General features: G+C 50.6%; 1 protein-coding gene across 2 annotated transcripts in view; it reads left to right on the top strand.

The window, feature by feature from the left end:
• The first annotated feature begins 8,392 nt into the window (after window positions 1-8,392).
• Window positions 8,393-22,265, top strand: part of TTC7A (tetratricopeptide repeat domain 7A) — a 123,662-nt gene continuing 109,789 nt past the window's right edge. Inside the window, exons 1-2 of one of the 2 annotated variants that reach the window (XM_008050585.2) lie at window positions 8,393-8,557; window positions 17,471-17,639. Coding sequence is in view for 1 of the 2 variants with exons in the window: in XM_021708860.1 (XP_021564535.1) it covers window positions 17,480-17,639 (160 nt within the window). In the remaining variant the exon portion in view is untranslated. The remainder of the gene's footprint in view (window positions 8,558-17,470; window positions 17,640-22,265) is intronic. The other variant, XM_021708860.1, reaches the window with a different exon arrangement.

Genomic DNA, 22,265 nt, shown 5'->3' with positions numbered 1-22,265 from the left:
AGTGAGACTCCAACTCAAAAAAAAAAAAAAAAGTATAGCCACTGTATCATTATTGTGCCTCAAGAAAAAACTGACCTTTTTTTAAAAATTAATTTATTAGAATCAGGATCCAAAAAGGCCACACATTGCATTTGGTTGCTAGGCTGGGTCTCCCCCTCTTCCACCCAACATTTTATTTATTTATTTATTTAGGTGTTGGAGTCTCACTCTGTTGCCCAGGCTGGAGTGCAGTGGCATGCTCACAGCCACCATAGCCTAGACCTACTGGGCTCAGGTGATCCCTCTGCCTCAGCCTTCCACGTAGCTGGAACTACAGGCACGCGCCACCATGCCCGGTTAATATTTTGATTTATTGTAGAGATGAGGTCTCACCAAGTTGTCCAGACTAGTATCGAACCTGTGAGCTCAGACAATCCTCTCACCTTGGCCTCCCAAAGTGCTGGGATTATAGGCGTGAACCACCGCGTCCAGCCCACCCAACATTTTAATATGAAAGTTTCAAACATACAGCAAAGATCAGAAAAATTTCCAGTGACCACCTGTATACCCATCAGCCTTTTACTATATATATTTTTTTGAGTTGGAGTCTCCCTCTGCCACACTCAAGGCCACTGCAGCCTCTACCTGCTGGGCTCAGGCGATCCTTCTGCCTCAGTCTTCCAAGTAGCTGGAACTATAGGTGCGCACCACCATGCCCAGCTTATTTCTTTTTATTTTATTTATTGTAGAGGTGAAGTCTTGAACCTATGGGCTCCCAAAGTGCTGGGATTATAGGCGTTAGCCATCATGCCCAGCCTTAGTGTATGTTTGTCACGTTTGTCATGTTTGTCCCTCTACCCATCCATCTTGAGTGTCTCTCTTTTTTTTTTTTTGAGTTGGAGTCTCACTCTGTCACCCAGACTGGAGTGCAGTGGCATGCTCCCAAGCCACTGCAGCCTCGACCTGCTGGGCTCCGGCGATCCTTCCGCCTCAGCCTTCCAAGTAGCTGGAACTACAGGCGCGTGCTACCACACCCGGCTCATTTTTGATTTATTGTAGAGATGAGGTCTCGCCAAGCTGCCTGGGCAGGTCTCGAACACGCGGGCTCAGGCAATCCACTCACCTCAGCCTCCCAAAGTGCTGGGATTACAGGCTGAGCCACTGAGCCCGGCTGAGTCTCTCTTAATCTGTAGTCACCCCCATTTTTATTTTTTAGCTCAGTTTTTGTTTTTTTGGGTTTTTTTTTTTGAGTCAGGGTTTCACTCTGTCGCCCAGGCTTGAGGGCAACAGCATGATCACAGCTCAATACAGCCTCGACCTCCTGGGCTCAAGAGCTCTTTCTGCTTCAGCCTCCTGAGTAGCTGAGACTACAGGCGCGCACCACCATGCCTGGCTAATTTTTAAATTTTGTGTAGAGACAAAGTCTCACTATGTTGCCCAGGCTGGTCTCCAACCCCTGGCTAAGGCAATCCTCTTGCCTTGGCATCCCCAAATGCTAGGATTACAGCTGAGCCACTGCATCTGGCTGATTTTTTAAAAAAACTAAAGATTAGAAAGTTCTTTCAGTTTAAATGAGGGGTGTGTTTGAGGCGGGTGGCTGAATTAAAAAAAAAAAACCAAAAAACTGTCTCTTCTGCATCTCATGCAGAGCAGAGCTAGTTTCGGCCTTTTCCTTCACTCTGTGGCTGGCAGGTCCTGGCCCTCTGCAGACCTGGGAGGTGAGCAGCTGCTAAACCACTGTGTTTGTCCCAGTGAGGAAGGGCCTAGTCTGAGGCATGGCCTGGCTGGCTTGTTCCATATTTCCTGACTGCCAATGGGCAGGTTGTGGAGAGGGGAGCATTATCTCCACGTGTGGTGTCTGGGCAGGAGACAGGCAGGCATCCTTGAAGTGGGTCCTTGTGACTTGACACCCTGGGAGAGGCCTGCAGGAGGTAGGAGCTGAGGGCTGTGAGGAAGGTAGGCCCCGGGGGCTTCCCGAGGGGCTGTGCTGAGGGCAGGGAGCTGGGTGGGGCTTTAGAATCAGCACCCAGCCTTCCAGTGTGGGATTCACTGTCATTTGTCAGGAACGTCTTTTTTTTTTTTTTTTTGAGTCAGAGTCTCACTCTGCCACTCAGGCTGGAGTGCAGTGGCATGCTCAGTTGCCGTAGCCTCAACCTGCAGGGCTCAGGCGATCCCTCCACTTCAGCCTTCCAAGCTGCTGGAACTACAGGCGTGCGCCACCATGCCCAGCTAATTTTTTGATTTGTTGTAGGGATGAAGTCTCATCAAGTTGCCCAGGTTGGTCTCAAACCCCTGGGCTCAGGCAAACCTCTCACCTCGGCCTCCCAAAGTGCTGGGATTATAGGCATGAGCAGTCACACTCGGCCAGAAAGGTCGTCTTCTTTTTTTTTTTTTTTTAAGGTGGAGTCTCGCTCTGTTGCAGCCTCTACATGCTGGGCTCCAGCGATCCTTCCGCCTCAGCCTTCCAAGTAGCCGGAACTGTAGGTGCGCGCTACCAAGCCTGGCTAATTTTTGGTTTATTGTAGAGACAAGGTCTCACCAAATTGCCCGGTTGGGTCTTGAACCCACGGGCTCAGGCAATTCACTTGCCTTGGCCTCCCAAAGCACTGGGATTACAGCTGAGCCACCGAGCCTGGCCCAGAAAACTCTTCTAACTGCCCCTGGGCAGAGGGAAGCTGGAGCATTTCATTCAGCTTGGGATAGGGAGTGGGTTTCTGACACCAGGGTGACAAAAAGCTACTTATTTTGCCTTTGGAACGACAGGGAAGCCTTTATCCACCTGGATTCTTATTAATCACTGAAAAATCTAGAAATTTATTTATTTATTCATTCATTCATTTATTGTCGTGGTCTCCCTGTGTTGCCCAGGCTGGTCTCGAACAACTGAGCTCAAGTAATCCTCCCACCTTGGCCTCCCAGAGTACTGGGATTATATAGGCGTGAGTCACCTCACCTAGCACTAGATCTTTTAATTTCAAAGAAGAGAGGAAAGGAAGGGAGAGAGGGCAGGGAGAAAGTGAATTTTTGCTGCCTGCTGAGTGCCTGCTAGACAAACTACAATAGACAGTGGAGAGTGAATAGGGCAGGGTAAGGCCTTCCAAGCCAGGACTAAAGTGTCAGTATATGAAATTGCCTGAAACTCACAGGTATGTGAAAGTGAGGACATTCTAGCCCTGCTTTTGGATTTACTGTTAGCTTTTCGTTTTGTTTGTTTGTTTTTTTGAGTTGGAGTCTCACTCTGTCGCCCAGGCTGGAGTACATTGCCAGGCTCACGGCCGCCTGAGCTGGGCTCGCTCAAGTGATCCTTCCACTTCAGCCTTCCAAGTAGTTGACACTACAGGCCTATGCCACCACGCCTGGATAATTTTTTTATTTATTGTAGAGATGAGGTCTCGCCAAGTTACCCAGACTGGTCTCGAGCCTGTGGCCTCACGCAGTCCTCTTGCCTCTGCCTCCCAAAGTGCTGGGATTACAGGTGTCAGCCACCGCACCCGACTGAATTTGATTTTTATTTATTTGAGTCAGCTTTTTTTTTGGTAGGTTATCGTTACTAGCTGTGATCCTAATAGTATTGTATATCTTTATTGTCATCTATAAATTGGGATGTCTATCTTTTGGGGCTGCACAGATTGAATGATACTCTATAATAAAGTCCCTGTCACTTACTAAGCTCTCAGCAAATGTTAGTGCCCCTTCCACAAAGTCACTTTTATGGTTTACAGATATGTGGTGAAAGATCAGTTTTTTGTTTAGATTCCCAATCTGTCATGCTCTGATACTTTTATAAAATACAGTAAAAGTGAATTACTAGAAAAATTAAAGTACAGAAAGTGCTACGTCCCAACTTTTTATTATTAGATTTGACAGATTAAAAATGACTCTGTTAAATTTCTAAACAATAACCTACCAAGTTTCTGCACTCATCTCCTGGGGATTGGATCGCAAGCATTCAAAGACTTGCCTGCCCATTCTGACTAGCCGGGTTCAGCCGGCGTGTCCATTATTTGGAGAAAACCAGCCTAGGAAGCTGGTTTTTCCTGGCATGAAAGGCACCCAGCCAAGAGCTGCGGGGAGTTCTGGGCCGGGCAGGTGGGTGGCGAGGCTGGCGGGATGACCCGATGGCGCGGTGGTCCGATAGGCCCGGCTGCGGATCAGGCCACGTGCCCTCGAGCTGTGCCAGCAAGCCGAACCTCCCACCGGGGCAAAGGGGCGGGGGCCTGCTCCGGAGAGCGGAGTCTGGGGCGGGGCCGACGTGCAGAGGGGCGTGTTTCCCTGCCTAGGAGCTCAAATCCCTAACGCTGACTTTACAGATGCAAAGCAGATTAGTGCGGGAGAGCGACTTGCCCAGGGGCTCACAGCTCAGGACCCGTGCACTCTCTGCTGGGCAGCTCACCCCTCCTCCTAAATGAGATTTGGAAATGAAGAAGATTGCCTTGTATTCCTGGGCTGACTTAAATTTTGTTAACTAGGTAATGTATTCACATGGTACAAGGTACCAAAAAGTAAAAAGTGAAACGCCTCCCTCCAGTCTCCGCCCCTGTTCTCCATCAGCCAGCCAGGTCATTGGCGTGTGTGTGTGTGTGTGTGTGTGTGTGTGTGTGTGTGTGTGTGTATACACCTATCACATATCTGTATGTATGAACATGCAGTGGCATAGCACATGCCTTCTTGTGCACTTTGCACTCTTCTCAGTTCATTGCAGAGTTCATTCCACAACAGTACTTACAGAACGCCCTCATTCCTTCTTGTGTCCATGTGGTATCCCATTTTATGACTGTACCATGCTTTACTTAATCAGCCTCCTGTTGATGGACATAAAGGTGACCTCTACTTTTTTGCTAGTACAAATAATGCTACAGGATTATCTAGTATAGTGTACAGCGGTCCCCGACGTTTTAGGCATAAGGGACTGGTTTTGTGGAAGATTTTTTTTTTTTTTTGAGTTGGAGTCTCACTCTGTCACCCAGACTGGAGTGCAGTGGCTGCTCCCGGCCACCGCAACCTCGACCTGCTGGGCTCCGGGGATCCTTCCCCCTCAGCCTTCCAAAGTAGCTGGAATCACAGGCGTGTGCTACCACGCCCGGCTAATTTTTGAATTATTGTAGAGATGAGGTCTTGCCAAGTTGCCCAGGCTGGTCTTGAACCCATGAGCTCAGACAATCCTCTCACCTCGGCCTCTCAAAGTGCTAGGATTATAGGTGTGAGCCACCTCGCCCAGCCTATTTCTATTATTATTACATTGTAATATGTAATGAAATAATTATACAACTCACCATAATGCAGACTCAATGGAAACCATGAGCTTGTTTTCCCACAGCTAGAGTATCCCATCTGGGAGTGATGGGAGACAGTGACACCCGAAGTGTGTTGCTTATGTCCAGTCTACTCTGTAATCTCATTTTGGTTGCTGTCACTGCAGAAAACTCTGCTTCACAAAGGTAGGATGTTGGAAATGGAAGCAGGCTTTTCAGTGCTGATCTGACAGGAGGGGGAGCTCAGGCAGTAATGCGAGCGATTGGGATGTAGCTGTAAATACAAATGAAGCTTTGCTTGCTCACCCACCACTCACCTTCTGCTGCGTGGCCTGGTTCCTAATGGTCCATGGATGGACGGTACCGGTTGGGGACTCCTAATCTAGTACATAGGTCATTTAACATGTGTGCAAGGACATCTGTGAGAGTGGAATTGCCAGGTCAATCAGGATGTACAAAAATAATTTTGATATATGTTGCCAAATTGTCTTGGAGGTGCTACCAACCGTTTGCCAGCAAGGGATAATGGCTTGAGCCAGGTCCTTTTTTGATCATTTCCTCAAAATGTTAATTTTAAAAATCATGAGGTAAACTGGGCTCGGTGGCCCAGCCTGTAATTCCACGCCTTTGGGAGGCTGAGGTGAGTGGATTGCCTGAGCCCGTGGGTTTGAGACCCGCCTGGGCAACTTGTGAGACATCATCTCTACAATAAATAAAAATTAGCCGGGCGTGGTAGCGCACGCCTGTAATTCCAGCTACTTGGAAGGCTGAGGCAGAAGGATCACTGGGGCCCAGCAGATCGAGGCTGCAGTGGCCGGGAACGGCCACTGCACTCCAGTCTGGGTGACAGAGTGGGACTCCAACTCAAAAAAAAAAAAAATCATGAGGTAGGTCACAAAGGATCCTCTAACAGGTGTCCTCAGAGCAAAAACCTCATGTGACTGTGTTCCTAGAGGCCTATTCTCTGTGGAGAATCCCCCCTTAGGAAGGGAGATTCTTCTTCAAAGCCATGCAGTTTGGGGCTAGTGGCTTTGAGGTGTGAGCAAGCTCACTCCTGAAAGTGAGGAGAGAGCGACAGCTCCCTGGTAGGTCTGAGAACACTGTCCTGGCAGCAGAAGGAGCACTTTCTGTGGAAAGATGGCACCCAGCAGGCATGTCTAGAGATTGGCCCTTAATTCCCTGAGACTGATGGCTTCCTTGCGGGGTAGGTGAGAGGAGTCCCTTCACTTGGCAGGTATTTATTGGGCGTCTGTTTTGAATGGTGGGCCTACTTCTTGCCCTGGTTGCTGGGAGAGGCAGTGAGCACAGCCACGGTGGCCCATGGTGAGACCACCCTTGACCGCAGGCCCTGCATACCAGACCTGGTTCCCATGCTTCAGTCACCTCTGATGAAGTAGTAGGAATACGGTGGTCAAGAGACTGGAGTTTTCGTTGTGGTAGGGGAGGCGGCAGATTAAAACCACCTGCTTGCTGGGTGTGGTGGCTCATGCCTGTAATCCCAGCACTTTGGGAGGCAGAGGTGTGAGGATTGCCTGAGCCCAACTTGACCTCAGCTCAACAATAAGTCGAAAATTTGGCCAGGGCATGGTGCTGCATTCTTGTGATTGATTCCAGCTACTTAGAAAGCTGAGATGGAAGGATTGCCTGAGCCCAGCAGGTCGAAGCTGCGGTGGCCGAGAGCATGCCACTGCCCTCCAGCCTGGGTGACAGTGAGACTCAAAAAAAATAAAAGAAAACAAAAACACCTGCTGGTGATGAGGGTGGCAGATGAACTGCCCTAGGTGAGAAGTCCAGAGAGTACAGGTACTAGACGTGCTTGAGGATTTGTCTTGGCTCACAGGTAGGTGGGTTCCCACCTTAACTCTGCCTTGGCTACTAGGTTATCCCTGGGTAACATTCAAATAGCTTAAAAATGGAGAGAGCCAATTACGGTGATGCAGAAATTAGGAGTGTGTGAACGTGCATTATGAAGCCACCTATTTTTCCTCTTTGTCTTTTCTTCTTGGTTTAAAAACTTACTACCCACAGCCGGGAATAGTTGTAACTTGGTTCTTCGTTTTAAATTCTGAAATTCTGGGAATTTGTCTTCAAGTCCCAAGAACTCTGCCTCCTAGCCATTAAACTATAGCAGAAAATAAACCCAAAGGGGCAATTTTTACTCTGAATTCCATGTGGTAGAATGCCCATGATTTTTCTTTTTCTTTTCTTTTTTTTGTTTTTTTGTGGTTTTTTGGAGTTGGAGTCTCACTCTGTCACCCAGGCTGGAGGGCAGTGGCATACTCCCGGCCACTGCAACCTCGATCTGCTGGGCTCAGGTGATCCTTCTGCCTCAGCTTTCCAAGTAGCTGGAAGTACAGGCACGCGCCACCATGCCTGGCTAATTTTTGACTAATTGTAGAGATGAGGTCTCGCCAAGTTGCCCAGGCTGGTCTTGAACCGATAGGCTCAGGCAATCCTCTCACCACGACCTCCCAAAGTGCTGGGATTATAGGCGTGAGCCTTCATGCCTTGCCTTTTTTTTTTTTAGTTGGGTCTCACTGTGTTGTCCAGGCTGGAGAGCAGTGGCATCATCAAAGCTCACTGTAGCCTTGACCTCCTGGAGTCTGATCCTCCCACCTCAGCCTGCCCAGTACCTGAGACTATACGCACATGCTGCCACACCCAGCGAATTATTTATTTTTTTACTTTTATTTTTTTGAGTTGGAGTCTCACTCTGTCACCCAGGCTGGAGTGCAGTGGCACGCTCACAGCCACCGCAGCCTCGACCTGCTTGGGCTTAGGTGACCCTTCCACCTCAGCCTTCCATGTAGCTGGAACTATAGGCGTATGCCACCATGCCTGGCTAATTTCTTGATTTATTGTAGAGACAAGATTTCGCTATGTTGCCCAAGCTGGTCTTGAACTCCTGGGCTCAAGCAATCCTCCCACCTTGGCCTCCCAAAGTGCTGGGATTACAGGCAAGCCACCAAGCCCAGCCCCATGTTTTTTCTTTAAAGGTTGTTAACATTTATGAATTAGTGCTTCTTTATTTCCTTGGACCTAAGCCATTCGTGTGCTGGGTAGGGGCGGTTGGGGGTCCAAGGGGTCTGTGCCACTCTACATCTGCCTCATTTCAGATCACTGCCCCCATGTACCCACTCTGATCCGCGCCTTATTTTTCAGATGACTTTGGGAAATTGCTGCTGGCCGAGGCCCTCCTGGAACAATGTTTGAAGGCAAACCACTCCAAAATAAAAGACTCCATCCCTCTGCTGGAGAAGCATGAGCCCAAGCTGAATGAAGCCAAAAATTACCTGAGCGGTATCCTTAACAATGGGAAGCTGTCGGTGAGTGGTGCCCACAAGCTTGGGGCCTCCTCTCCTCTCTTGCCTCCCGTCTGGGGTCCAGTCCTCCCAGGGCCATCTGGTCACCTGGGCAACACATCTGTCTTGCAAGTTGGCCTTGCCCTTACAGGTGTGAGCTACATGTGACTCTCAAGCACTTGAAATGCAACTAACCCATCTTGAGATGTGCTGTAAGATAAAACACGCCAGGCACGAAGTCTCAAGCCTGTAATCCCGGCATTTTGGGAGGCCGAGGCGAGAGGATTGCCTGAGCTCAGGGGTTCAAGACCAGCAGGGGCAACATGGTGAGACTTTATCTCTACAATAAATCAAAAAATTTGCAGGGTATGATGGCACATGCCTGTAGTTCCAGCTACCTAGAAGGCTGAGACTGAAAGATCACCTGAGCCCAGCAGATCAAGGCTGCAGTGGCCGTGAGCATGCTGCCAAACTCCAACCTGAGCAACAGAGACTCCAACTAAAAAAAAAAAAAAGATAAAGCAGACACTGGATTTTGAAGATGTACAAAATGAAGGATATAAAAAAGCATTAACTTTTTATGTTGATTAAATGTTCAAAAGGCATTATTTTGGACATAGAGTATTGAGTTAAAGAAAGCATTTTTATTAAAATTAATTTCACCTGTATTTACCATTTTAATGTGACTAAAAAACCTTGTGCTGGGTGCAGTGACTCAAGCCTGTAATCCCAGCACATTGGGAGGCAGAGATGAGAGGATTGTTTGAGACCAACCTGGACAACATGGTGAGACCTCATTTCTACAATAAATCAAAAAATTAGCCGGGCATGATGTCATGGGCCTGTGGTTCCAGCTACTTAGAAGGCTGAGATGGAAGGATCATCTGAGCCCAGCAGGTCAAGGCCTCGGTGGCCAAAAGCATACCACTGCACTTTAGCCTGGGTGACCAAAAAAAAAAAAACTTGCTAGAACTTTTTTTTTCCCCATGGCCCCCGCCTGAGGCCCGCCGCCCAGCTACTGCCATCTTCCAGCGTAGAACATTTTAAATTACACAAGTGGCTCACATTTGTGGGCTAAGTTGTGCTTCTATTGGACAGTTTGGTTGACCCTAATGTGTGCCTGGCTCTTTGGGCTTCTTGCACCGGGGTGGGGTTAGGAGGTTTCAGGGAAATAAGATCTCAGTGAGCCTTAGATCTAACTGGAAGCAGGCAGACATGTAGAGTTGACTAAGGACAGAATAGCCCTATAACAGGGTAAGAGTCAGTTTTAAGTCTTTGTGCATTTATTGACCACCTACTGTATGCAAGACACTGAGGGAAAGTAGAGTGGGGAGCACAGTCACAACTTTCTCTAGATTTTTGCTGCTCATGTGGGCATCCTTGGGAGGCTGGTTAGAAGTGCAAAGTGTGAGTCAGAATCTGCGTTTCAAGAGTATCTCTGGTGATTCATGTGTGCATCAAAGTTTGAGGATGTGCTAGGTAGATTATGATGTATTCTGAGCTATAATAAGGGCATGAGTATGTCATTAGAAACCCAAAGAGGGAGTAATTTTTCTTTTTTTGGGGGAGTTGGAGTCATACTCTGTCACCCTGACTGGAGTGCAGTGGCATGCTCGTGGCCACCACGGCCTCAACCTGCTGGGCTCAGGAGATCCCTCTGCCTCAGCCTTCCAAGTAGCTGGAAAAACAGGCACACGCTACTGAACCCGACTAATTTTTTGATTTATTGTAGAAACGAGGTCTTGCCAAGTTGTCCTAGCTGGTCTTGAACCCCTGAGCTCAGGCAGTCCTCTCGCCTCAGCCTCCCAAAGTGCTGGGATTACAGGCTTGAGCCACCACACCCAGCCGGGAGGGAATTTTCAAGAGGTGAGGTATTCCAGAGTAAGGTAGTCGCTCACTTGACCATCTATTCTGATGTACCACGTGGCAAAGCATGACGTTGTGCACTCTGAGGGCAATCGAGATGAATCCAGCATGGACCCTGCCCTCAAGGAAGTCACAGGTCCATGGGGAAGATAAGTCCTATCAGCAGATACATAGCTTTATCCACAGTGGACCATGACACCCGCTGTAGGAGTGCTCTACACGAGGAGGCAAGTCCTGGGGACACTCCTTGGGGAGGGCGAGAAGCAAAGGACAGAGTCTGGATGATGGCAGTGCTAGAGTTGGCCCCTTCTGGGGACTGGATCTGACTGGGACATAGAGGTAGGGCTGGACATTTCAGCCTAAGGAAGCAGTGTGTCATCTTAGGGTTCCTCTTATATAGAATCTCATTGGCCGGGAACAGTGGCTCATGCCTATAATCCCAGCACTTTGAGAGACCAAGGTAAGAGGATTGCCTGAGCCTACGGGTTCGAGACCAACCTAGGCAACTTGGTGAGACTTCATCGCTACAATAAATTAAAAAAAAAAAAAATTAGCTGGGTGTGGTGACATGTGCCTGTAGTTCCGGCTATTTGGAAAACTGAGGTGGAAGGATGGTCTAAACCCAGCAGGTCGAGGCTGCAGTGGCTGTGAGCATTCCACTGCACTCCAGGCTGGGCAACAGAGTGAGACACTGACTCAAATAAAATAAAATAAAAATAATGATAATAATAATAATACATTAGCATCCAGGAGCAGTGACTCACACCTGTGGTCCCAGCACTTTGGGAGGCCAAGTTGGGAGAATTGCTTGAGCCCAGGAGTTTGAGACCAGCTTGGGCAGCATAGCAAGACCTCATAGCTACAAAAAAATTGAAAAAAAATTAGCTGGGCATGGTGGCACATGCCTATAGTTCTAGCTACTTGGAAGACTAAGGTGGAAGAATCACCTGAGTCCAGCAGGTTGAGGCTGCGGTGGCCAGGAACATGCCACTGCACTCCAGCCTGGGTAACAGAGTGAGACTCCAACTCAAAAAAGAAAAAAAAAAGAATCTCTTTAAAGTCAGTCAATGTAGCAGGAACAGAAGGAAACAGTGGGCAGTTAGGTTGTGAAGGTACTTTGGGGCCAGAGAATGGGTAGAACATCAGACCAAGGAGCGCTGGGCTTATTCTGTAAGAGAAAGGAAGAGGGAAATGCACTAGAAATTTAAAGTTACTGCTTTTAGGACTGGGTGTAGTAGCTCAGGGCTGTAATCTCAACACTTTTGTTTTTGAGAGCACCCTGGGCAAAATAGTGAGACTTTATCTTTATAAAAAATAAAAAAAATTAGCTAGGCATGGTGGTGCACACCTGTAGTCCCAGCTACTCAGGAGGCTGAGACAGGAGGATCACTTGAGGTCAGGAGGTTGAGGCTACAGTGAGCTGGGGTTGCACCACTCCATTGCAGCCTGGGTGACAGAATGAGACCCCATCTCAAAAACTTTTAAAAAAATTGAATTTTAAAAAATACAATGTAGGTTTATGATAAGTCAATCAACAAACAAGCAAGTAATTTGAATAATAAATAAAAGTCCTTGATTGCCACCCTCACCCCAGGCCTACTCCCATCTTCAGAGTTGAGCTCTGGTTACTATTTGCCTCCCTTTGTGTATTTTCTTTCTTTCTTTTTTTTTTTTTTGAGTTGGAGTCTCACTCTGTCACCCAGACTGGAGTGCAGTGGCCACTCCCGGCCACCGCAACCTCGACCTGCTGGGCTCCGGAGATCCTTCCGCCTCAGCCTTCCAAGTAGCTGGAACTACAGGCGTGTGCTACCACGCCTGGCTGATTTTTTGATTTATTGTAGAGATGAGGTCTCGCCAAGTTGCCCAGGCGAGTCTCGAACCCACGGGCTCAGGCAATCCACTCACCTCAGCCTCCCAAAGGTGCAGGATTACAGGCTGAGCCACCGAGCCCGGCTTCTTTGTGTATTTTCAAGCATATGTACACACAGAGAGCTTTTTATAGTCATAGAATATATATTTGACAAGTTGCTTTTGTTTACTTGAAACCTTCTCTGTGTCAGTACCGCATTCTTTTTTTTGAATCGGAGTCTCACTCTGTCTCCCAGGCTGGAGTGCAGTGGCACGCACATGACCACTGCAGCCTTGACTTGCTGGGCTCAGGTGATCCTTCTGCCTCAGCCTTTCAAGTAGCTGGAACCACAGACGTGTGCCACCATGCCCATTTTTTAATTTATTTTAGAGACAAGGTCTTGCCATGTTGTGTAGGCTGGTCTTGAACCACTGAGCTCAAACAGTCCTCTTGCCTCCACCTCCCAAAGTGCTGGGATGACAGGTGTGAGCCACCCCGCCTGGCAGTATCCCATTCTTTATATTGGCTGTTGTGGTAACTGTTGTGTCTACCAAATCCCATTTATTACATACAAGGTTTACCATGTTTTATTTTATTTTATTTTATTTTATTTTATTTTATTTTATTTATTTATTTTTTTGAGTTGGAGTCTCTGTCGCCCAGACTGGAGTGCAGTGGCACACTCCCGGCCACCGTAGCCTCAACTGCTGGGCTCCGGCAATCCTTCCGCCTCAGCCTTCCAAGTAGCCCAAACTATAGGCGTGCGCTACCACACCCAGCTAATTTTTGATTTATTGTAGAGACGAGGTCTTGCCAAGTTGCCCGGGCTGGTCTCGAACCCACAGGCTCAGGCAATCCACTCACCTTGGCCTCCCAAAGTGGCTGGGATTCCAGACTGAGCCACCGAGCCTGGCCTACCATATTTTATTAAACAAAGAGAGACAGACAGACAAAAGCACCAATAGTATGAAGGAATCCACTGTTATACAGGCCAACGTCCAAAACTTGATGTTGATCGGGCAAAATAAAATATTCAAAGTCCTTTGTGGGATCCTCTATCTCACCCCAAAGGCCAGGGTATAGTGGGGGGATCTTTCTTGTCACAGTCCTGGGTGGATTCCTGTGCATCCCCAGCAGCTCCGATGGATGAGAGGGAGGGAGAGGTGAGTGGGTCCTGAGGCCCCTCCTCGGGGTACCTTGAAACCTCTACCCTAGGTCATCTTTCAGATCATGCCCAGCTCAGTTCTGGGGAAGTTGGTGAGAACAAGCCACTGGTCGTAACCTTTGCTATCCACTGAGCTCCAGGCATGGCGGGTCCCACGGAGGCCCCACAGTAACCTTCTGCCATGGTACCCCTGTTTCTGAGACCCGAAAGCAGTGATCACTTAGCTAAGGACCACACGAGCAGATATAGGACTTGAACCCAGGACTTTTGTCTTTACATCCCAAGCTCTAGTGCTCCCTGCTGCTCCTTGGTGCTGCCTCTCAGAGTACTGGGGTGGATATAGAATAATGGCCCAGAAATGGATTAAGTTAAGGATAGTTATGGTGCTTCTGCTTTTATAGTTCTCACTGCAGTCTGGGAAGGATTTCCTCATCTCTTCTTCCTCATACCTGGGTATCTCCATGAGGTCATTCTTTCCTTTGGGTTTTTTTTTTTTTTTTTGAGTCAGTCTCACTTTGTTGCCCAGCCTGGAGTGCAGTAGCACCCTCATGGCCACCCCAGCACCAACCTGCTGGACTCAGGCGATCCTTCTGCCTCAGCCTTCCAAGTAACTCAAGCTACAGGTGCACGCTATCACGCCTGTTAATTTTTTTTGATACATTGTAGAGACGAGGTTGGTCTCGAACCCCTGGGCTCAGGCAATCCTCTTGCTTCGGCCTCTCAAAGTGCTAGGATTACAGGCTTGAGCCACCGCGTCCAGCCTTTTTTTAAAATTTGAGTTAGAGTCTCACTCTGTCATCCAGGCAGAAGTGCAGTGGCACTTCTCACCATTGGCAAGACCTCATCTCAATAAATCGAAAAATTAGCCGGGCACGGTGTCACACACCTATAGTTCCAGCTACTTGGAAGGCTGAGGTGGAAGGATCACCCGAGCCCAGCAGGTCGAGGTTACAGTGGCCATGAGTGTACCACTGCCCTCCAACCTGGGTGACAGAGTTCTGAGAGTCCAACTAAAAAAAAAAAAAAAAAATCAGCAAAACGGTACCATCCTATTATCATTGCCTCGTAAAAGAAAAAAGCAACTTAACACCGTACAGGAGGATGGCTATACTTTCGGGCTAAGAGCAGCTATTTAAATAGTATAAATTTGGCATTATGAAACATTCGCTGTGTCGTCTAATGTTCCTCCCCCACCCCCCGTGGTGGAAGCTCTGTTGTAAATTGTCCTTGGTTCTCCAAAGCCATCACTAGCCACACCCCAACTGTGTGCCGGAAATGTGGTCCTCTGAGCCTTGCTGCCCTTCTCCTGGGTGCAGTAGAAGAGGGTCATAATGATAAATACTCATATCCTGTATTTATCGTGCTCCTTTCTGAAGAAAAGTTCAAAGCTCTCTTCTGGACTTTGCCCAATTCATCATCCTGGCAGTGCTGTGCCGGATGTGAGGAGCAGGTGTGAGTATTATCTCCACTGCACCCATGAAGAAAACGCAGCCCAAGCAGGGAGGAAGAGGGCCCGCAGCTTGAGACATGAGCAGGGAACGGCAGAGCCATTGTCCAGCCTGGAGGGACTATGGGCCACATGCCTCTGGGGATGTGTCATCTGTGGTATTGACCCAGGAAGTGGACGGCTTATCTGGGGAGACTAGCCAATGCCCTTGGAAAATCCAGCTTTTAACTGGGTGTGGTGGCTCACGCCTGTAATCCCAGCACTTTGAGAGGCAGAGGCGAGAGGACTGCCTGAGTCCAGGGGTTCCAGACCAGCTTGGGAGGATCTTGTCTCTACAATAAATCAAAAAGTTAGCTGGGCGTGGTGGTGCACACCTGTGGTTCCAGCTACTTGGAAGGCTGAGATGGAAGGATTGCCTGAGCCCAGCAGGTCAAGGTGGCAGTGGCTGCGAGTGTGCCACTGCACCCCAGCCTGGACGACTAAGACTCTCACTCAAAAAAACAAAAAACAAAAACTCCAACTTTTGAGAGTACATCAGTCATCAGACAGAGCAGTCAGGTGGGCAGGGCCTGAATTGGCCCATCTGGTAGAGGCAATGTAGGAGTTCAGCTGAAGGGAGCTTCTGGTAGTCAGGGAGGCTTCCAAGAGGAGGTGGCCTCAGAGACTAGAAGAGGAACTGGTGAGGCCGAAGGGAAGGGGACCTGACTGAGCAAAGGGAAAGGAGGAATGTATCTTTACAAATATCAAGAGACTAGTGGGGAAGGGGAATTTGACTTCACAGAGCCTAGTTGTGTCATACTCCTGTTCTCTTAGTTGACTCCTGAGATGGCAGTGGATGGTGGAAGTGGCAGATGTTCCTCTTGGGCTCACAGGTGCCCGGGCTCTTTTTTTTTTTTTGAGTTGGAGTCCCACAGTAGCCCAGGCTAGAGTGCAGTGGCATGCTCATGGCCACCACAGTGTTCACCTGCTGGGCACAGGTGATCCTTCCACTTCAGCCTTCCAAGTAGCTGGAACCACAGGTGCAGGCCACCAGGCCCAGCAAATTTTTTGATTTAATGTAGAGACGAAGTCTTGCCAACTTGTCCAGGCTGGTCTCGAACCCTTGGGCTCATGCAATCCTCTTGCCTCAGCCTTCCAAAGTGTTGGAATTACAGGCGTGAGCCACCGCACTGGCCAGTCTCAGACTCTCACCTCCCTGTGGGGACTGGGCAGCACCTCCCTGCCAGTGACAGAGGCCAGAGCCATGTCTCCAGGGAGTTTTGTGGACAGCTCGATGCCTGTGTGGCAGGGGCAGTGCCCAGGGCCTTGCCCTCAAGAGGTTATGGGCCTGCTAAGTACAGGAATAGAAGCACGCAGTTGGAGCCAATGGCCTTAGGAGGTGACGGTCTCAAGGGGGCTGGGTCCATGTCCAAGACCAGACCTCTCGGGCCTGAGTGACTCAGCCCAGGGCTAGCTTAACCTCCTTCTGGCAGCCTGGTGTGCACTGTCTGCAGAAGGAGCCCAAGCTAGGATGGGATGGCCAGGGCAGGCCAGACCTCCTCAGGCCCCGATGCAGGCCTCTGTGGGGTAGAGATTGGAGTGTAAGCAGCACCTGAGAAAGGAGGGGGAAGAAAACGGGTTTGAATTCAAGCACTTTGGCCTTCTTGCCTCTGCACCTGGACCCACTTCTGATTGGACGAGGTTCTGCCTTTGAACCCACTTTTTTTTTTGGCTGCAGAGTCTTACTCTGTCACCCAGGCTGGAGGGCAGTGGCATGCTCCCGGCCACCACAGCCTCGACCGGCTGGGCTCAGGCGATCCTTCTGCCTCAGCCTTCCAAGTAGCAGGAACTAGAGGTACATGCCATCATGCCCGACTAATTTTTCTTGATTTGTTGTGGAGATGAGATTTCTCCAAGTTGCCCAGGTTGGTCTCGAGCCCATGGGCTTAGCAATCCTCTCATCTCAGTCTTCCAAAGTGCCGGGATTATAAGAGTGAACCACCGTGCCCGACCTTGGACCCACTTCTAATTGGATGAGGATGGTGACCCCACAGGCTCCTCCTCTTCTTTTGTATCCTACACTGCTGAGGTGGCTTTTCCTCCCCCACGAAGGTCTCACCGCTGTGGGTGGAGGCAAGAGCTTTGGGACCCTCACAGGCTCTTATACCTAATTATGTATTTGCATATATGTGTATAAAAGCAGACCCCCAAATGGTAAGCTTCAGGCTCCACAAAACTCGGCTCAGCCCCTGACTCCCCACTTGAACTCAGAGGAAGGGCCTGAACCCCTGAGTGCCCAGGCTGGGCTTCCACCTTTGGGGGCTTTGGGAGAGAAAGACAAGCAGGCTTTCTGGAGTCTCACTGAGTATACTAACACACACATGAAACAGGGACTCATAGAAAGAGCTTCATTGAGAGCCACAATGTAGGCGACGGACTGCAGGTGTGGAGAGGAGGGAGCTGTGTGCTTGCATGTCAGGGTAGGCTTCCTGGAGGAGTAGGGGAGTTCTGAGCAGGGTCTTAGGCAGATCATGGTTCATGGTTTGGTGGGGGTCTTCATCCCAGGGTGCCTGGTGGGGCAGGGGACAAGGCTTGGGGCAGGAACCTCCTAACGTGTCCTTGTCCTTTTAGCCCCAATATATGCGCGAGGCCATGTTGATCCTGGGAAAGCTGCATTATGTGGAAGGTTCGTACCGAGACGCCATCAGCATGTATGCACGGGCCGGGATTGATGATATGTCCCTGGAGAACAAGCCCCTTTATCAGATGCGGCTGCTGTCGGAGGCGTTCGTCATCAAAGGTAGCTGTGGGTGCCGGCCTGGGCTCCCTACCACCTGCATAGCACGATGCACTCTGGCCCCCAGGGTCCTGTGGGGTTGGGTCCAGAGATGCTATGCCCCTGCTAGTGCCCAGCCACACCAGTGGTGACCAGCCAAGCTGACAGCAGCCTGGTGCCCAGGCAAGGATGCCAGAAGACTCGGGCTCTTGCCCTGGGTCTGGCGACAGTGATTACCTCACTATGTGCCCTTGAGCAATCACCTCTTCACCTTCCTTGGCCTCAGTTTATTTGTCTGTAAGACAAGGTTGTCGTACCTGCCTTCCCAGGGTTACCGTGACCAAGAGGCATCAGCTAAGATGTGTGACCAGGTTGAGAAAGACTGAAAAAAATGGCCTCTCAAAGGGAGGCTGGCTGTGCTGCCTGGCATTGGCCACGGGTCAGGTGTTGGATGCTGTGGAGGAGTCTGTCACTTCTCAGGCGTCTGTTGGGCACCTGCTGTGAGTGGCCCGGGGGCGGGTGCTGAGACCCAGTGATGGGCAGGTCAGAACTAGTTCCTGCCCTAGAGGAGATCACAGCCTTCCCAGGTCTCTGGATGGGACTCAGGGACATGGGGTCAGGGATGTAGGTGTGCCATGAGGGGGACTCTGGACAGCCCACTTGGGAAAATCATGTCATTTAACTGAACCCTGATTGTGTTAAGTGTTAGTAAAAGTCATCCGACCCCAAACTTTGTGCTTCAGGCTCCATCATCCCTGGGTCCCTGGCCGCAGGAGCCCCCCTGCCCAGCCTGCTGCCTTCATTCTTGGATGTTTGATTATCTCCCTGTTCTAGCACAAACCAGTCTCCAGAGAAAAGACTAGAAAATTCCCATGGGGATTTGGTGCTAGCATTAGTAGAGTATGTGTCACCCTATTTTCTATTATAGATGGGGACATTATCTCCATCTTACATATGGGGAAACTGAGGCCCAGAAAGGATAGGTACTTTGCCCAAAGTTACCCAGATTCATGGTGGCACCAAGACTAGAAGCTCCATTCTCTGATGTTGGCCTTGGACTATGGGTCTCCCCCCTTACACCCCACAACACACACGCGCACTGGGTCCCGGTAGGTGTGACTGTGACGTCTGTGGAAGGCATACCCCCCTTGACTCTGGCTGGTGGGACTTCTTGAGGGCTGTTTATCCACCCTTGGATCCTTGGTCCCCGTTGAGTCCATGTCATCCCAGCAAACCTGGCGAGCTTGTCACGCTGGGCAGACCCAGCGCTACCTTGCGGGAAGGCAGGGGTCCATCTGGGGTGGCCCAGTCTGTGGGAGGGGAGGGGTTCTTTGTGCCTCCAACACAGGCCTCTCTTGTGGATGCTCTACGTTTGGCGTTTGGGTCTCTTGGGTCTCCGGGAAACCATTTCTGCCATGGACGTCCTCAACCGAACACTCTTCCTTGGGTTTCCTTTCAGTCCTTTCTCCTATAAACCTGGCTCAGTACATATTGCTCCCTGTCTCCTGCCTCTCCTCTCTCCAGCATGCCTCCAGCTTCTTGGGGGATCACAGTCCCGGTGGTCAGAGGTCCTGCAGGGGAGGTAAGGAGCCGGGCGCGCCGGCGCGGGCTGCTCGGTCGCGGGCTGTGCTGCTCTCCTTCTCCCCGCGACTGCACGCGGCTCCCCTTGCCTGCCTCCTCTCTGCCTGTCCCCCCTGTCCTGTTGCAGTGACTCCGCCTGCTGCTTGGCATGCTGAGGTTCGCCTGACACTGTGTGTGCTCGAGACCATGCACGTGGCCGCCGGGGTGTGCGTGATGTTGGCTTTCCTGGGTTTGGGGAATCCGGGTGGGTCTCTTGAATAGAAGCCATACCCAAAGGGGGGTGAGGACATTGGTCATCAGTCCTGATTCTTCTGTGAGCATGAGGGTGGTTGTGGCAAGGGCCAGAGTTCACAAAACAATGATGTTTCTAAAGCCCCCCTCCGTGCCAGGGGCAGGCCCTTGTGGAATCTCCCCAGTAACCTTCCCAATCCGTGTTCTCCTCATTCCATGTCACCGACGAGGAGTTAAGGTTGGAAGAAGTTAGATGACTCCTGCGAGGACTCACAGGAAGTGGCAGAGCTGGGACTTGAACCCAGAGCACGTAAACACCCTGTGATGTTGCGACTCAGAATTTTAGGCCGAAAGGAATCGGACATGGTCTAGGCCAAACCCTCATGTTACAGTTGAAACAGGCCGACTGAAGTGAAGCAACTCACCCAGGACATTCAGTTAGCCCCTGTTTGAACTGGAATCCCCTGTCCCCAGACACCCTCTCAACCTCGGCCTCTGACCCTGGCTGCCTGAAGGAGCCTGACTGACTTGCCCCAGCACTCCTAGGCGGGCTGTCACATCACAACTTTCTTGACCATTTTGCTTTGGATTCTGCTCTGTGGCTCCATCTGGGACCATCTGGAGGGATGGAGAATTTGGGTCTCAGACACACCTGACTAGAGGAAGGAGGACAGGGTCCGTGTGTCTTGGAGGAACCTGAGCTGGCCAGGCTGGGAGGCTCCGTGGGACCCTTGGGGTGGGCATCTCCAACATGAAGCTGCTGTTCTCGTTAGGGGAGTCAGGAGCAGGTTCTGGGTCTCTACACCCTCCCCTCAAAAAACATAAAAACACACTCCGCTCACCCTTGCTCCCCTTCAGAACAGAGGGACATGGCAGTGTGACACTCTGAGGCATCACCCACAAGGAAGCCACCTTCCTCTGAAGTGGGAAGTAATATGCATCTGTGTGTTGGATTCAGAGATGCTTTCTTGACCAGGTGTGCAGTAGCTTGCACCTATAATCCCAGGACTTTGGGAGGCCTAGGCGTGAGGATTGCTTGAGCCCAGGAGTTGAAGACCAGCCTGGGCAACATAAGGAAACCTTATCTTTACAAAAAAAAAAAAATCAACAAATTAGCTGGGAGTGCTTACCTATAGTCCCAGTTTTTCAGGAGGCTGAAGTGGAGGGATTGCCTGAACCCCTGAGGTAGAGGCTGCGGTGAATCGTGATTGTGCACTCCAGCCTGGGCAACAGAGTGAGACCCTGACTCAAAAAACAGACAGACAGCTAGGTGCAGTGGCTCATGCCTATAATCCCAGCACTTTGGGAGGCTGAGGTGAGAGGATTGCCTGAGCCCAAGGGTTTGGGACCAGCCTGAGCAACTTGGGGAGACCTCATCTCTACGATAAATTAAAAAGGAAATTAGCCAGGTGTGGTGGTGCACACCTGTCATCCAGCTACTTGGAAGCCTGAGGTAGAAGGATCACCAGAGGCCCAGCAGTTGATCAAGGCTGCAGTGGTCGTGAGTGTGCCACTGCACTCCAGCCTGGGCGACAGAGTGAGACTCTGACTCAAAAAACTAAAAAGCAAAAAAACAATCTGGAATGCTTTGGTTTTGAGGCCCTTCTCGGAAGTCTTGTCCACAGCGCTGCCCACTTGTAACACCCTTGGTGAGCCCTGTGCACTGACTTCCGGTGCTCATGGCTGTCAGCCCTATCTTCCGCTGAAATCCAAGTCCCTTGAAGGCGGATGATCATTTCTTTTGCAACCTCGACCAGTCTCTCTCTCTCCCTCTCTGGAGCCCCACGTGTCAGCTAAACGAGGTCTGCTCCTGGCGCCCCACGTGACCTATGAAGGACTTCCCTTCACTTTTTCTTGGGGCCCCTGGCCTTAACTGACACATCCTGTTTCTTCACCCTGCACATAGATGAGTCCTGCCATTCCCTTCGGACACAGCTCAGGCACCTCTTGTGCCAGGCGCTTCTCTTGGTTGTTTGGCCTGCAGTGTTCTCAGTCTCTTGTGAGCTCGCATGGCCTTGGGCCTGGTGCATACATAGCCATTCTTCCCAGACAAATGTCAGTATGTTCCTTCCGCCGGGCGTCTGGCCCCTTGTGGTTGTGTCTCCCAAGGTTCCTGGCTCACCTCCCACAGGAGAAAGTAAAACTTGCCAGCAGTTGATTCAGCGAGCACCTGCAGGGGTTGCAGGATAAACAGTGAGGGTCCTTTCCCTGAAGGGAGTGGCAGGCAGGTGAACAGAGCCTGCTCCTGGCCTGATGTGGCCGGGGTTTGGGAGGAATGCCCCTGGTGGCTGGTCGGTAGCTCATTAGCGTGGCCCGCTGGGGAAGGATCATGGACCTCCTGCCTGGCCACCTGGCTGTTCTGTGGGAAGCTTAGCCTTGACTGTCGACCTTTTGGCCACCTGAGAGGACATCTGAGGAGGCTTCCCCCGGTGCTGCTGTGGGCAACCCAGCTCCTAACAGGCATGGAACAGCTAGGCTACCTGATGGGCCGAGCGGTCCAGGGCCTTGTTTGCCAGGTTTGGAGGCTCTACAGCTCTAAAACTCCACTGTAATAAGCCTGTGGGCAGTTGGCATTGGGTCATCTCTGTGGGTAAGGACCCAGAGCCCAAGACTTGTGTGGACTCAAAGTCCTTGGTTCTGTCCCTTGGGGGCAGCAGGCCCCAGGGCTCCCCTCACCTCCCCTCCCACCCCTCCTTTAGTGGGTAAGTGATGTGCTGGGCTGGGGAGGAGAGCACATGCCCTGGCTCTGCAGTAGCATGGTGAGAGCCTCAGCAGAGTCCTTGTGAGGTCGTGTGTGTGTGTGTGTGTGTGTGTGTGTGTGTGTGTGTGTGTGTGTGT

Source organism: Carlito syrichta, unplaced genomic scaffold (assembly GCF_000164805.1).
Source record: "Carlito syrichta isolate Samal-C Ts95f unplaced genomic scaffold, Tarsius_syrichta-2.0.1 Scaffold153201, whole genome shotgun sequence".
NCBI classification, from domain to species: Eukaryota; Metazoa; Chordata; class Mammalia; order Primates; family Tarsiidae; genus Carlito; species Carlito syrichta.
Note: the sequence above shows the minus strand (reverse complement) of the source record. Positions and strands in the feature narration are given on the sequence as shown.